At 34.8% G+C, this 15929-nt stretch overlaps 1 protein-coding gene across 5 annotated transcripts in view; it reads left to right on the top strand.

Moving 5' to 3' along the window:
* The window catches only part of LOC139122460 (ras-GEF domain-containing family member 1B-like), a 136491-nt gene that overhangs the window by 114241 nt on the left and 6321 nt on the right, over nt 1-15929 (top strand). For all 5 annotated transcript variants that reach the window (XM_070687849.1, XM_070687852.1, XM_070687850.1 and 2 more), the window contains 7 exons: nt 9587-9676; nt 11018-11095; nt 12715-12803; nt 13175-13316; nt 14138-14302; nt 14484-14555; nt 15670-15868. In XM_070687849.1, the coding sequence (XP_070543950.1) occupies nt 9587-9676; nt 11018-11095; nt 12715-12803; nt 13175-13316; nt 14138-14302; nt 14484-14555; nt 15670-15868 (835 nt within the window). The remainder of the gene's footprint in view (nt 1-9586; nt 9677-11017; nt 11096-12714; nt 12804-13174; nt 13317-14137; nt 14303-14483; nt 14556-15669; nt 15869-15929) is intronic.

The raw sequence follows: 15929 nt of genomic DNA on the forward strand, positions 1-15929 counted from the left end.
AAGTAACAGATGTCACTCTTTGTGTAAAGAGCACATACATTCTATATGAAACTAACATTAATAATTAAAAAGATAGCATGTAGATACACCATGTGACAGTAGAATATTACACTGAACATATTTTCAGGCTGGTTTAGATAATTTTCAACTCACATACCCACATTACTTACGAATTGTATATTTATCAGTTTTGGAACCAGGAACTAGATCTTCATGGTGATCAGTTCTAGATAAAGTGTAAAAGGGATTCAAATTTGAAATGAGAAGTAAAGAGATGTGGTAGTGTGATATGTTTACAGTTAGTTACTATATTATGATGAGATCATAGTAAAGTCCAACTTTTCTGAGGTTTGTAGCTTTCTAAAGAAGCCTGGTGTCAACAATCATATCTGTGTATTATTAGGTCCTCACTGTATGTCAGGTTCATTGATTACTCTTTGATAATGTGTGGAGATGCCAATCTTCTCATATGCTACCTGGATTACCATAAAATCAAGAAAACATTGGGTGTAGGTGTTGACTATATTCTACTAATATATCACCATCAGAGAAGAATACAATTTTGAAATTGAAGTCAGTCCATGAATTGAATTTAGCAACAGTTGGTTGTTGGCATTTATTGTGAAGATGTGAATGGGAAGTGTTTTTTATTCTCCAATCTCAAATCTCTGAACAAATGACCTTTTCATGTGATTATGCAAGTGCTGGTACTTCAAAAGAAAACCCTATCAATGGATTACTATCATGTGTGTCCTAGGCTTACTGTTCACATACATGTAGTAACAAAAACCATGGTCCCTCCACAAAATTTGTGAAGGGACCGTGCAAAAACCATAGTGCAAAATTGCAGTGTCTTTTTAGGACAACATCAAGAGTTGATCATTCTGACGTTGAAATGCAGGTATGGCAACATTCAAGATATCAACAAATTAAGATGTAGAGCTGGTTGATTAAGTAATCAATTGTTTTTGATGTGCAGGAAATACATGTAGGTATTCTCACCGGAAAATTGATGACCACATCTACATGTAACTGTAAAAACTGTAATCAAAAGTTGCAAGGTGATTTGACTTGGAGAAGCCATTATTTCTGACTTGAAAATGCAATATTCATACATGCACATGTATATAGGTACACTGGACCATACATGTACATTTGTATATCGTCACTATTTGATCTTTGCAACTTGCTATGCAGAAAATCATGGTTTTTTTTCAGGATTGATAGATAGTCACAACTAATGATGATTGTTGAGTGGATAGTGTTTGAAAGGTGTATCAGTAATGATCCTATTTGGCTGCATTACCATTTTCAATACAGTAAGGATTATGTCATAATAAGCTTCATCTGCTTATACTCCAAAACTAAGACTATGTTATGCAATACAGATACCATGGTTCTAGTTGAAGACTATGTTATGCAATACAGATACCATGGTTCTAGTTGAACTAGTGATAGACAACAGTAATGTAAAGTACATGTAGTTATTACCAGTTCTGCTGATGAAGTAGTTTATGCTCAAATCAGATATTGATTATTCTAACATTGATAAGAGCTAACTGTTGTAAAGATTGATTTGATAGGATATGGTGTTTGGTTAGTGTGGAGTAATCAGATTTCATGAAGGTAATAGCTGTTGCTTCTTGAAGCAATGAAACAGACTTGCATATACACATTTTCATTTATGTTTAAATGGAGTATGGATGGAAATAAAATTGGAACATTTCCCTCTCTAACTATTCCTGTTATTCTACTAACTCTTACTGACTCACAGAAATACTTGATGGATTTATTAACTACTTACTGTGGTCGTTTGTTTTGAATTTCACTCAAAGATATTCAGTTTTTTGTTTTCATTCAAAGATATTCAAGTCAGCAAAAAGTGTTGAATACAATTTCAATGTGATTTACATATCTTTTCTGTTAAGATGGCAGTGTCATAAACCATTTGGTCTCTTTATGGCAAGAAGTCAGTAGACATGAATATATTACCATCCATGTTTTATTCAACCAGAGTCCTGGAAAGCATTGAGGATTTGACAAACATTCTGCAAGTATTGTACTGGATCCAATCATAAAATATGTCAATAGTATCAGTTACGGTGAATATTTACATACAGTCATTTTCTCAATGCTGAAAAAGCATGCAATAATTTGAAAAGTTTTGAACTCGTATCTCTCTAGTTCTGCCTAAGAGATACATGTGCTATATGTACAACTGCCTTGGAATGTAGGCAAAGTCGTATTTCTAATGATAACTTACTTCATTACCAAGTGATGCCATTACATCTACTACAATGTTAGTGGAAGACTAAGACATAGATCACCGGTTTTCAAATTAAGTGTGAAAACTTTGCCATTATGTGCGTTTTATTCAGAATGTAATATACTTTGTCATGTATTTATCATGGAAAGTACTGGCAGAGTGTAACCTAGTCTGGCAGAGACCCTGCGATTGGCGTTCCTCCCTGTTGGAACACGTGCGCCCTTCAGAGACGCGACGCGAATCCCAGGGTCTGGACGTTCTTGCAAGCGACCGGTCGGATTTCTGCCTGATCCGGGTACTTTACAGAACTCCACACATCCCGTTAATCAAAACAAAAATGACAAGTAGCATAGCCAAATAAATGAAAAATGAAAAATAAAAACATACCGCGTATATAGGTCTACCAGCTACTAGTATATATTCTCTTCGCTCAGCTAGATAGGTCTTTTTTTTGACGTCACTACCCTTATGAATATTCATATACCTGCAAAAACCGACAGTCGCTGTGTCTGGCAGCGCGTGCTCACAGCGTAGCCTTCGAATGCAGGCCCATCGTGGGCGCGCACAAAACAAGGCGCAGCGACTGTGGAGAGTCTAAGTGTAACCCACTAAGATGGCTGATGCAGCCTCAGAAGTCTTACTCAGATTTAAGTAGTTTCTGATCAGTCAGTTGATGGTTCTGTTTTGGTTTTTTCCAACTTTATCATTGGAAACACAAACAATCAATTTTTGATACACAGCACTATCCTCGGATATTTACATTCTACTGTACTTAAATTGCATTGCTGAAGTGTTATACATGTAGATGTAAATTGTATCTAGGTCACACATAACATGGTATGTTGCACATGTATAAATTACAAAGACTTCCATATGGACAATATGGACAGTATGATTGATCATGTCTGTGAGTTTCCATAGGAACCTTCATTTAGCTAGCTGATTCAATTGACCCTGTAATTGTGAAGCAACTGAAATTATCAGTGAGGAAAGCAATTTACATTGTATACATTTATTGTTCTACTTTACTGACATGATATATTTTGGCAAAAATTATGTGTTTGTATAAGTATTTACACCAGAAGTTCATGGTTGTATTGGAAATTAGTATCAAGATCTTAGGGTTTTTGCGTGTGATCTGAACATTTACACTGTATGTAGTCACCAATCCATTATTGAAAGCTATTGAAATGTTGCATAAACATTTCCTCATAAGATTTTATAAATACCAGATACCAATTTACAGTGCAAACTACTCCAACACATTTTACAGTCCATGGATCATCAGTGATATTAACAGTGGTTTAGAATTATCAAACAATATATGTACATGCTCCTGTTGCATGATTTCACAAAAATCAAAAAACTTTTGAATTAAATATATCAGTATTGTAAAACATGATTTATTGAAAACAAAATACAATGACACAGTTATATAAGAGATGAACATACAAACACAGATGGTGTAAAGCAACTGGCTATTATAATATATTGTTTGTGAAATAATAATTTGACATCTTGTTATATTTTTCCAATTTCAAATGAAAATATCTTTTCAATCAATAGTGTATATCTGCATCAGTTGCTATCATTGCCATTTGTGAGTTTAAAATCAGTAATGCTTTCCAGTGGGAAATGATGAAAGCAGCTATTTATAACTGTATTGATTACATGCTTGCTATGATAAATTTGAAATCAGTTTGTATCATGGACTGTACCATGTAATACACATGGGTAACATTTAGTTTGTATCATAGACTATACCATGTAATACACAGGGGTGGCTTTACATGTAATCCTCATTACAATTCTATAGCCAGTCTGATCTGTACCCTGTTACATCGTCAGAAATCATTTAGTTACAGTAATGTTTAGTAAAAACCTTTTTTGGCAAGATTTCTATACTTACATGAAATTCAATTCTATTCCAGGTCACCACAAATTAAATGCTTTTCCTAAAGAAAATAACATTATTGCAGGTAATGGTATAACAATTAGAATGTTGCAAAGCTGTGTCTCAACCAGAACTGTAACCTAATCAAGTATTGTATGTAACAATTCAGTAGATTTTCAATTGGATTCAAACTCACAAAGTATGGCACCCAGTCACCTTGCAAAGACATCACAGTCAAAACTGCCCGGCCAAATCCCCAACCTTAACCTTTTCCTGCCAGACAGTAATAACTGTATCACTTCCCCATCAGCCAAGTCAGTAAAAAGTGGTATTGAGCCAAAACGTGACGTATTTTCACCCACTTTGCTTGGTATGTTATAGCATCTTTTGTCCAAAAAAATCAACTTTACAGTATTATGTTTTCAACAGCCTTCAAATGTACAGTATTATGTTAAAATACATCATATGGAATACGTTGTGTTTCATTAATTTTAACTATCTTGACCTGGTGGTGAAATATGGACTTGAAAGGGTTAAAAAAGAGTGGTTCAATAGACAAGCTAAGTTGTTACAATTTTTCTGACTGCGACCCTTCCACATGTTGTAGAGTTCATGAAGCACTCACACTCACATATGTACTTGCACGCATCACACACAAACTTTATCAGAGCAATGGATGGGTGAAAGACCATGCACCTCAGGGACAATTCTGTCCACCAGCAGAGCTATCAGTCTAGGGGAGACAATTCTGTCCACCAGCAGAGCTATCAGTCTAGGGTAGACAATTCTGTCCACCAGCAGAGCTATCAGTCTAGAGTAGACAATTCTGTCCACGAGCATAGCTATCAGTCTAGGGTAGACAATTCTGTCCACCAGCAGAGCTATCAGTCTAGGGTAGACAATTCTGTCCACCAGAAGAGCTATCAGTCTAGGGTAGACAATTCCATAGATTTTGGATCGGATTAAATTCCACAACATACTGTACAAGCTTTGTTCACATTTTTTTGGCTTTTGATTTCGATTGAAAGTTGTGTCTGCTTTCTTGCACAACAAAAACCTAGCAAGAGTAGGGGAAGATCCATATGAAGAATGCACTGATAGCCCAAACCATACCTAAGCTATAACTGGAGGAGGGAATGCCGTTGCATAATTTACATATAGGTACCCAGCATATAATGTTTGGCTTCACAAAAGGGCTCATACACTGGAATCACATATTTCACCTCTTATCAACTTTTGGCATTATTATAAATTAATATTTGTGATCAATTTCCTCCTTGCTATTGTGGAAACAAGTCATTCCATTATTAGACAGGAAAGTGTCTATCAAAGCCATATCCTGGTCTGTCAATCATAATTAATTTCCACCTGTAGATGCATAAATTGATTCATTTTCTCCAACATATGGGTCTTGTAAAGGCATTTTTAACCATTGGAAGGTCCTGGTAATTATTAGTGTGATAAGATTTCATCGTGATATTTATAAACTATAAATTAATTCTGTTAACTGGTTTGTGTGTATACAGCATAGTCATTATTCCAAATTCTATATTAAACTTGTTCATGGAATGCAGTCTTGTTTCACAACACACTGCCTATTTTTACAAATTAAGGGATCTCTCAGTGTTTAAGGTAATATGCACCTCGAAAGTGAAAGACTTAAACTTTTGCTCATATTTTCCTCAGTGAAACTTTGAACCATTCTCTTACCAAAGCAAGAATAAAAATCAGGGGTCACCGTGCAAACTTTGGTACTAGAGAGACAAATAACTTGCGATTTCTCGATATTTGAAATTCAAAATGGCCGCCATCCCTGTGTTAACTCTATGGGAAAAAATAAAATTTTCGATTTTCAAAAAACTAAGACGGTGAAAACTTTTCTTTCGCCAAGAGCTTCAAAATGAGCCCCCACAAGTGGTAGGTCAGAAGAAAATTGATAAAATTTGAAGGCCCGAATTTCTGTCCCCGAGGTGCGTTCTACCTTAAGCTGATGTGTGAAATTTAAATGGTGCACATCCAAATGTTCATGTACACTATTTACATCTGCCTGCCTTTGTTCCAATCTCTTCTTTCAAATCTTATTGAATGTGCTATTAATTTTAAAGTGAATGAATTTAAAACCAGAAGTAATGTACCATAAAATAAAAATAATAACAAGATATGCACCTCTCTTCACATGAGATTACTACGTGTATACCATTGGTAAAAGTCACTCTGTATATGGCATCCGTCATCAGGATTTCATGTCAAGAATAATGACCCAGCTAACTATTGGGGTTGAATAACATGGTTGTAGTGGCCCAGGAAATACCAGTGAAATTTGGCATGAAGTATTGAAGACCAGAAATAGAGAACTAATGTGGGAACAAAACATTCCTTAAAAAGTGAATGATGCATGTGTTATTGGAAAGTGATACTATTGTTTTGAAATGTCAGAATTTGGTCTCTTTCATGCATGTATTGCCAACTTGTCCACTACCATGGGGGTTCTCTGTGTCCAAATGAATAGCTGTTGGGTCATTGTACGGAGAGACAAGGGTCACCACACTTTTCATGTTTCAGTTCATCATAGGTCATCCTATAACATATAGATGTTGGAGTGGTATGGTACAGTGACAAACTACTAAACTGAGAGAGGCAAAATAGTACACATTAACATGTAAATAATTACATACATGCAAATGTACTTGTCATGGTTTCTATGGTTTGCTACATTGTAAAATCTTAATTCCAATTAAGACTGCGCTTCCATATTCAATTCCAATACGAAACTAACAGAGCTCCAAATACAGTAATCAAATAATAGATTCTAAAATAGTGCATACAAACACTTGAAGTACATTAAATCAAATACGTACCGGTAAGTGTACAAGCACTATTTGTGATATCATTATTTAATATCTGGGAGAAAACAGCTGGACCAAAATACTAGTATCTTTTATTATGTGTCCTTGTTTGCGAAGAAAATCAATCCCACTGCAGCAGTGAGTAGAATATATGTCCAGTATAGTATAATGTGTAGATGAAGAGAAATGTATCTTTGGAAATGGAAAACTTGGTTGCTTCTTTCACATATAACCTTCATCCATTGCATTCCCGAAATGTTAGTAAAAGAGTCTTTTATTGTTGTTTTGCAACAATAATGTCACTCTGGTGACAAAGTATAGCCATTAAATCACAGAGTTGTTCTTTCTTTACAAAACATTGACTGTCTTATTGCAGACTTTATTGATTGGTCATTTTCAGCCGTAAAATTCACTTGTGTAGCTCTGTGTTGTTTCATCTATTGTTTCAGTTAATGCAAGATGTCATTAAAAAGGTACAGCTCATAAAATGTCGATGAATGTCTGAGTTTTTATCTTCTCATTTCACATTTACAGAAGTGCCATAGTTTCAGCCACTGTGAGCATAACTGTAAATGTTATTTAGCCCAAGGTAGTCAAACTTTAGCTTTGTAGCATGAAATATCCAAATATTCACAACGTGGTTACCAAATACTACCTCAGTTTTGACTGATTTCTCCACTTGTAATTCACTTTGGTTTGTAAGTGGATACAATATAAATGATTCAATATTTTTTGTTCAGATATGGACCATTTATCTCTACACAATACATTTATAATTTTTCATCATATTTATTATGTATAGCTTGTTGGATCATGACTAGGTTAGGAAACTCTTTCATTGTTCATCTGTTGTGCAATACAGAAACATCATTATCTAATATCTACATGTATCTCCACATTTTACCAATGGAACATTTTTATCTAGATATTATCAGAATTGACTCGTCTTTCCAGCTATACTTCAACACCATACCATTCTGCTTCGTGAAAACCCTGTTAATTCTTAAAATCTGTCATTAGGTTCAACAGTGACAATACATGGTGTGCTTTGTTGTGATTAATCTACTAAAAGAAACAAAAATCATGCAGAGTCTTGCTTCTATGTTTAGATATACCCTGTCTTTTTCTACTTGTGACCTAGCTGGTAGGGTTCACAGTTCACAGTAATGAAAGAAAGAAAGCAGCTGAACACAAGCCAGCTAACTTTTTGTCAGGGGAACAAAAGATTTGTCCTCAGGTTTTAATAATTTGGTTACGTTTGAAAAACACAAAGCAGCCTTTGTAGTGAAGACAAGCAGTGGTACATGTCTGTACTGGTCTTAGCAGACTTCTCCCAAGGTAAATGCATTAATGCCAAAACATGGCTGACCAGTCTCCACTTTCATTGCATTATGCAAATAAAGCAGTACAAACAAACATCCATTAACTCTTCATCGGTCATTGGCTAGCTGCCTGTGTAAACCCAAGTATGTACATTGGTATTAGCCATTTTCAGTGTAGCTCACTATGTCAACCTTAATGTTTTAAAGTAAGGTTATATCGTTTAAGTCAACTTTTGATGATAGAGAAAGTATTTGTCCTTTGTACAATGGTAATCTACATGTATATGCAGATCAAGTACATTGCAGTGTCATGTTACTCACAAACTTTTTCTGCAGTATGGTTTGGGCCAATTATTATTTGGAAACGGGATAGGAAATTTAGAAACATGCTGACGGAATCTAGCTCAGATATTCACAAAGCTACATGTATATGCAGATCAAGTACATTGCAGTGTCATGTTACTCACAAACTTTTTCTGCAGTATGGTTTGGGCCAATTATTATTTGGAAACGGGATAGGAAATTTAGAAACATGCTGATGGAATCTAGCTCAGATATTCACAAACTTCACTAATGTATGTGGTAATATCTTTTGGGTAGGTTTATGTCAAAGACATTGTCTGGCACATAATGTCAATATTTTCAATCTTTAATACAATCAGTCAGTATTTACGTCTTGAGATTTGTGTTTATGTGTTATTTATCATACATTAACCCTTTTCCTGCCAGACAGTATTTAGACTATTACTTTCCCATCAGCCGAGTCAGTAAAAAGCGGTATTGAGCCAAAACATGACGTATTTTCACCCGCTTGGCTTGGCATGTTATAGCATCTTTTGTCCAAAAAAATCAAGTTTACAGTATTTATGTTTTCAACAGCCTCCAAATGTACAGTATTATGTTAAAGTACACCGTATGGAATATGTTGTGTTTCATTAATTTTAACCATCTTGACCTGGTGGTGAAATGTGGACTTGGCAGGAAAAGGGTTAAAGATGATACAATGCCTTTCCAAACATGTGAAAGGATTGTGTCTTCAGCAATCCACTGTTATAACATACCTTGGTAGATGAGAACCAGGAATTGGACCCATTGAATCATGGGAAATTATGTGATTCCTCTAGACTAGGGCTGTTTCTATCCATATCATTGAAACATCTTATCTCTCATCATTTGAAGTTGACAGATATACCTGCCAATACATGATAGTGGATATACTTGCCACTTTCATTCTGATATGTTTTTGTATCTCTTTCAGGCTTTAATATACCATGATGGCAATCTTTACTCAGGATCTGTAGAAGCTCTGATACAACACATCGTACCCACTGCTGATTATTATCCAGATGTAAGTCTCAATATTTCATACTTTCAAAAAAAAGAATTGAAAATCTTTGCCATGCCAATGATTCTCATTCAGTTTTGAACTCTAGTTTTTAGAATAACTGTATTATTTACATCATGATGATACCATACATAATTTGTGATTTAATATTCATAAATACAGAAGTTCAAAAATCAACATATTAAATGATCTTCCCATTTCACAGATTATCTATGATTTGCATGTTTCCCATGTTACATATGCAACATTTGATTGCAGCATGAGATAATGTTAAGAAATCAATAACATCCTGTAGTAGCCATTCAGTGTAAAAAACAAAACCAGCCAATAATATCATTTCATTCTCCAATATCGATAATGAAGTGAAAAGCTATTTTAACAGGCAAACTTCTAGGTCGACATTAGACTTGGTTCAAGTCAGTGAATTTAAAAAAAAAAAATCATTTATAATTGTTTCTCTTGTGTCTCTCCTATTTTGTACAAACCTATTCATGATAGCCTGTAGCCCAGGCCAGGTTTTCCCAACAATTGAATGCATTACCTTTGAGTCTGCGCAGTATAGTGAGTTAGTTTCTGCTGGATTCACCGACTTGGACTTCTTGCAAAGTACCAGCAGCTAGACGGACTGTACTTAGTGACGTCAAGCAAATACAAAATGATTGACATCTCCAGCCATTATTCTGGCAGATAAGGAGAGCGCATGCTAGTAAACCTCTGCATATATTGAAAACTTTGTTATCATCTCCATATTTGCAAAGCACAGTTACGAGAGATTCGGCACCAACCGGCAGCGGAATTTAAATCACTGACATACGAGCTTTGAGTTTTGTATGAGTTTTATGCATGTCTCGCTTCGGGTCAATAGGTAACTCCTCCCAATATGTAAAATTCAGCGATGTCATCTTATGAATAAAAAATTAGTAAATAAAACATCATTCATGAATAATTTATAGCAACGCAAACCCTGCAAGAAAGCCAAGTCTGTTGATTCCGGTTGAAACTCCCTTGTATAGCATTCACCCCACTCATAGGGTCCACTCAAGTTACGCGTGTGTTTCACATGAAAGCAAAATACAAATCATTGCGTTCACTCCACTCAAATATTCACAAATCACAGACTTGAACCAAGTCTAGGTCGACTTTTAGACATTTCACCTTGTAGACTTTGCTCAGCAGCAATTGATACAGCCAGTCTGGTATGATAAAATCTTCAACTATCATCAGATACTCAGATGCAGAATTCATGACATTGGAGCATAGCCTTCCTGACCAATTAATTGACAGAAATCATATTGTAATAACTTTGCATTTCATTTTGTACATTCTATTCTTTTAACATTTCAGAGAACATATATTTTTGCCTTCCTTCTGTGCAGTAGATTATTTATGAAACCTTGTGATTTACTTAGAGAAGTTTGTCAGGTAAGACTTTGCCATATGTAATATCCTTGTCACTTTGACTTCCCTGTCAGAAATCAAATCCACAATCGTTAACCTGTTGCAATCTCCATAATACATGCTACAAACATGTGTGTATTTACTGTATTTCTGATTATGTCGTGTTGTTCAACTTTGTAATAAGAAATAAATCTGCTGTTGATTTGATAGCAATAAGGCTGTAACATTACTTGAAGTATTTATCTTTGTTTTTAAGACATCTCCTCCAAAACTATTCAAGCCATACACTCATTTTAGAACATAGAAAAGATGGATATGTCATGGGTGACTGAGACAAGTAACAGGAGAGAAATTGTCTCAATTTTTCAACAAGGAAATTTGATAACCTATGGTGCAAATCCACCATTGACTTGCACCCATATTGAATGTTAGCACACATTTGTTTTCCCTCGGACCTGAGTCACCCATAATAGTCTATTTCCTTCCACTGACATGAAAGAGACTGCTTCAGGGTGACTTTCAGGCTGGTAGGCAAACAGACATTATGCTGTTACCCTCATGGATAGTCAGCATGAATATATAATCTCTGTAATTATCAGCACCAAATCGACACATACCAAGTGACCCTGAGTTAAATCTCAAGAAAAGTTTTGGAAGGAGTTTGGTTACAAAATGATGGTAATTGTCAAAATTATCAAAATCTGTGAAAGATTTCATTAACATTTGAGCTTTTGTAATGTTGGCCAGTAATCTATTCTCAGCTTTGCATTGCATGAAAGTTTGTGTGCAGCACTTTCTAAAGAAGTAGAGCAGTTTGAGAGGCAGTGAATCATTTAGCGTGTGGGGGAACCAACTACATGTGACTCAGGTTGAAATCTCTCATCCCATTATCCACATACAGAATATGTTATCTAATTTTAGCTTTCATAAATACATATAGAATAACAGCAATCAAAATGATTTACATACCAACCACCCAGAATGGTCTGTCACATGGAACTGTCATTCTTAGAAAACAAAGTCTTGGAGCACATCAGTTGATCACAGTCAGCTGTTATTCTCATCATGTTCAGTGGTATGCAAATGATTTGGAATGCTATTTTTACTCCTCAAAGGAAAGACATTCTTTCTCTCTGACAATGATCACCTCTTTTTCTCGGGAATAATATCTTATTTCCTGTTACCATCTATACTTGGATGATTGCATACTGAGTGCAAAAACATCACAAAACTTTTGTGTGGTTTACCAATGAACCATTTAATTAGTAAAGTCTATCTTCTTCGCCTTCCACCTGCCAAAAGTAGCAGGACTGGTGTATTTCTTACTATAAAGTGCTGAAGTCATTCCATGTTAATTTGTGTCCGTTGTTCTTAAAATGAACAATTTAACAAAATGAAAACAAACTTTCATCAACCTTTTAGTTTTAAGAAATTTCTACCAATAATTCTGTCATACATTGTACATGTTTCCTCAAAAAGTAACCTGACTTCCTCAGTGAAATAAAGTGTGTGATTTATTCTTCAGACAATCAAGACATTTTTGTTTTGGATAGAAATGATAGACAAGGAAGATATCGGTGAAAAACAAAAAAGATCTGTTTTATTGTATTGATTTGACTTTTTTATGGCTGTTTTGTTTACAGTTATGTATCATACAACAGAATCTTCATGATAGAGTCATAGATAGAGAAAAATTTAGCAAGTTTGGACCAAATATTGTACAGCTACTTAGGTAAGTTACTTTTCACGAGAGTATGGTCATACATACCATTTTACATGTCCTGTGGAAAGTACAAAGTAATGTATTATCACTTGGTTTCAATGGATTAATAAATCATTATTCTCTGAATGGTCTCTTGATGTACCAGGGCAATGACACTCTATCGGGTATTTGGCTTTCTGTCCAGTCCAAAATTACATAATTCACATATTTAAGGAAAGATAGACACTGTTCATGTACATGTGATTAACATGAATTCAATGATGGAAGTACTGTGTCTTTGACAGATTGACAAATTTCTGATATTATGGCTTATTTCGCGATTCGTGTATGTACATGATTTTTCAGGGCTCTATTTGTTCATCAAGTTGTATTTTTTTCAGTGAATGGACAGAGACATTCCCGTATGATTTTAGGGATGAAAGAATGATGAGGCATTTGAAAGAAATAACTCAGAAATGTGCATCAATTGATCATAGTCTTCGGAAAGGTATTGGACAACTCATGCAAACACTCATTAGAAGGGTAAGTTCTTACTTCATCTTGTGTCTGAAATGACAACAAAATCACAGCTGCATTTTGTTTTCTCAAATCAACTAAAAATAGCCAAATGTAAAGATATTGAATTGATAATTTGCAGCTTCCACACATACCGTAAGTAAAATATTTCAGGAAGTAATATCTTAGCTGGAAGGTGTACAGATTTGAAGAGTACAAAGTTGTTTCAATAAATCTTTAATTCTCATATCTTGAGAATATTCAAATGTAATGAGAGTGAAAAGTGATCATTTTTCTATCAGTTTTATCAAAATGCAGATGCAGTAGTGAGATGATGTATTTGGCAACAGTAGTATTTTTATGATGTAAAATTTACACTGTTACTACAAAATATGATAAAGCTTAAGTCTTTATGTTTGATTTTTAAACGCTCGTATTGCTTCTATGAAACTTTCATGGAATTTCCCTGTCTTATTACATTGTTGGGCAATGGTTTCTTGTACACATAATACCTGATTGAATTCAAACCTGATGTAGAAATGGGTCAACCTTTTATGCTATTGAGGCCGAGACTGCAGAAAAATAAAGACCGTAATACGATAGCATAAAAGACAAACCCATCTCTGTGTGGGATTTTAATCAGATTGCCATAATGTAATATCCAACGCCAGCCAATCTGTGCTGTTCTTTAATTGACCTGTAGAGGGAGCTGTTCTGACAACCTTTTGTACCAAATGAAAACAAAGTGACTGATGTGTAATTTCTGTGTGGACGCAGACAAATTGCATAACTTGTTTAATTCAACTGTAATGTTACACCATAGCATTTTCTATTGTAATTTTTGACAGCTTGCAATGTTAGAAAAGTATGAAGAAATCCTTGCCAAAGTGAATGCTGCAGCTGCCGACAGAATGCACATGCTCAGAGCCAATCCTGCAGCGTTTCAAACCAATATCATAGAAATATGTCCAGATCCATATGTCTTAGCTCAGCAACTGACACATATAGAACTGGTAAGTTATGTGGTACTTGAGTAGTGTTCTAGTAAAATTGAATATCTCTAACAAGGATACCTTCGAGGTTTTGTATTAGAACCTGTTACAGACACTGTTTTACAAAGATAGAGTGCAAATGGTATTGGATTTTCACATTTCTGAAAATATATATCCTTACACTATTTTATTTGTGATACAGGAGAGGTTAACAAACATTGGGCCGGAAGAGTTTGTACAGACTTTCATAAAGAAAGAAATGGACGACACCAAGGTAAAGATTTAGAATTTGTAGTGTTTGGAAATTTTTCATTGGAAGCTTGTCAGGTTTTAATATGAGGAATATCTGTAACATTGATATTGATTTAAGGTGGTACTGAACACCATCAATTTATTGCATGATTATATCATTTAAAGACGTTACATCAAACAAAGTATTTGTAAAACTTTATTTTTCTGACTTCCAAGAGAACAAACCCAACAACGATCAGACATATAATTATTTAGATTGCAGACAATTATTCCTATCATCAATTACCATAGGGTAAAAGGTCAGTGGTGTCTCTCTCCAATAAATTCTAAAAAAATGTAAAGTAAAACTGACATGTTTCAAGAGTTGATGTATCAAATTTGTTGCTAATCAACCGTTTTAGTCAATAAAATTGCTGTAGTACATATATTCTGTGATCTATTCTGGTTAAGTAACCAGCAAACTTGCTAATGTACAGAAATTCTATGACCTACTCTGGTCAGGAACAAGCAAACTTGCTGTTGTACAGATATTCTATGACTTACTCTGGTCAGGAACAAGCAAACTTGCTGTTGTACAGATATTCTATGACCTACTCTGGTCAGGAACAAGCAAACTTGCTGTTGTACAGATATTCTATGACCTACTCTGGTCAGGAACAAGCAAACTTGCTGTTGTACAGATATTTTATGACCTATTTCTGTCTCTGTAGAGTAATTACTGTAGTAATAAGAACAGACTAAGAAAACATAATATTTCAGTGTTAATGGAACCATCCTAACTACCAAATACTTCATGCACATTTACAGCAGAATATGAAATAAAAGAAGAATATATAATATCCATTATAACTAAAACCTCACATTTAGCTCCCACATATGTATGCCATATAAACATAGCAAAAGAGGTTTATAATGTGATGTCGTACTCAATATGTCTGTCCATATCAAATACACCATAAGAGCAGAAGTCAGTGCTTTTATATTTTGTGTACAAAACAATCAGGTTAAAGGTGTATAATTTTTGTTGGATTACAAACCAAAAGTTGTTTTGATGTGTCCAAACACCTCATGTTGAAATATCTTGTGGAGCAGGTTGAAAATGCTTTTGTTAATGACATTAATTACTTCTTTATTAGATTGTGTTCCAAGATGAGAAGAAAACCAACAACCTTGAAGCTTATGTCGAATGGTTTAATAGATTGAGTTATTTAGTAGCAACAGAAGTCTGTATGCACATTAAGAAGAAGCACAGAGCAAGGCTCATTGATTTTTTCATCGATGTTGCAAAAGAATGTTTCAATATTGGCAATTTCAACTCACTCATGGCAATTCTTGGTAAGTATTGTCATCAATGTGATCAATGCAATGTTCATCTGCTGTAACTACAGAATCTGGT

This window comes from Ptychodera flava, chromosome 22, assembly GCF_041260155.1.
Source record: "Ptychodera flava strain L36383 chromosome 22, AS_Pfla_20210202, whole genome shotgun sequence".
NCBI classification, from domain to species: Eukaryota; Metazoa; Hemichordata; class Enteropneusta; family Ptychoderidae; genus Ptychodera; species Ptychodera flava.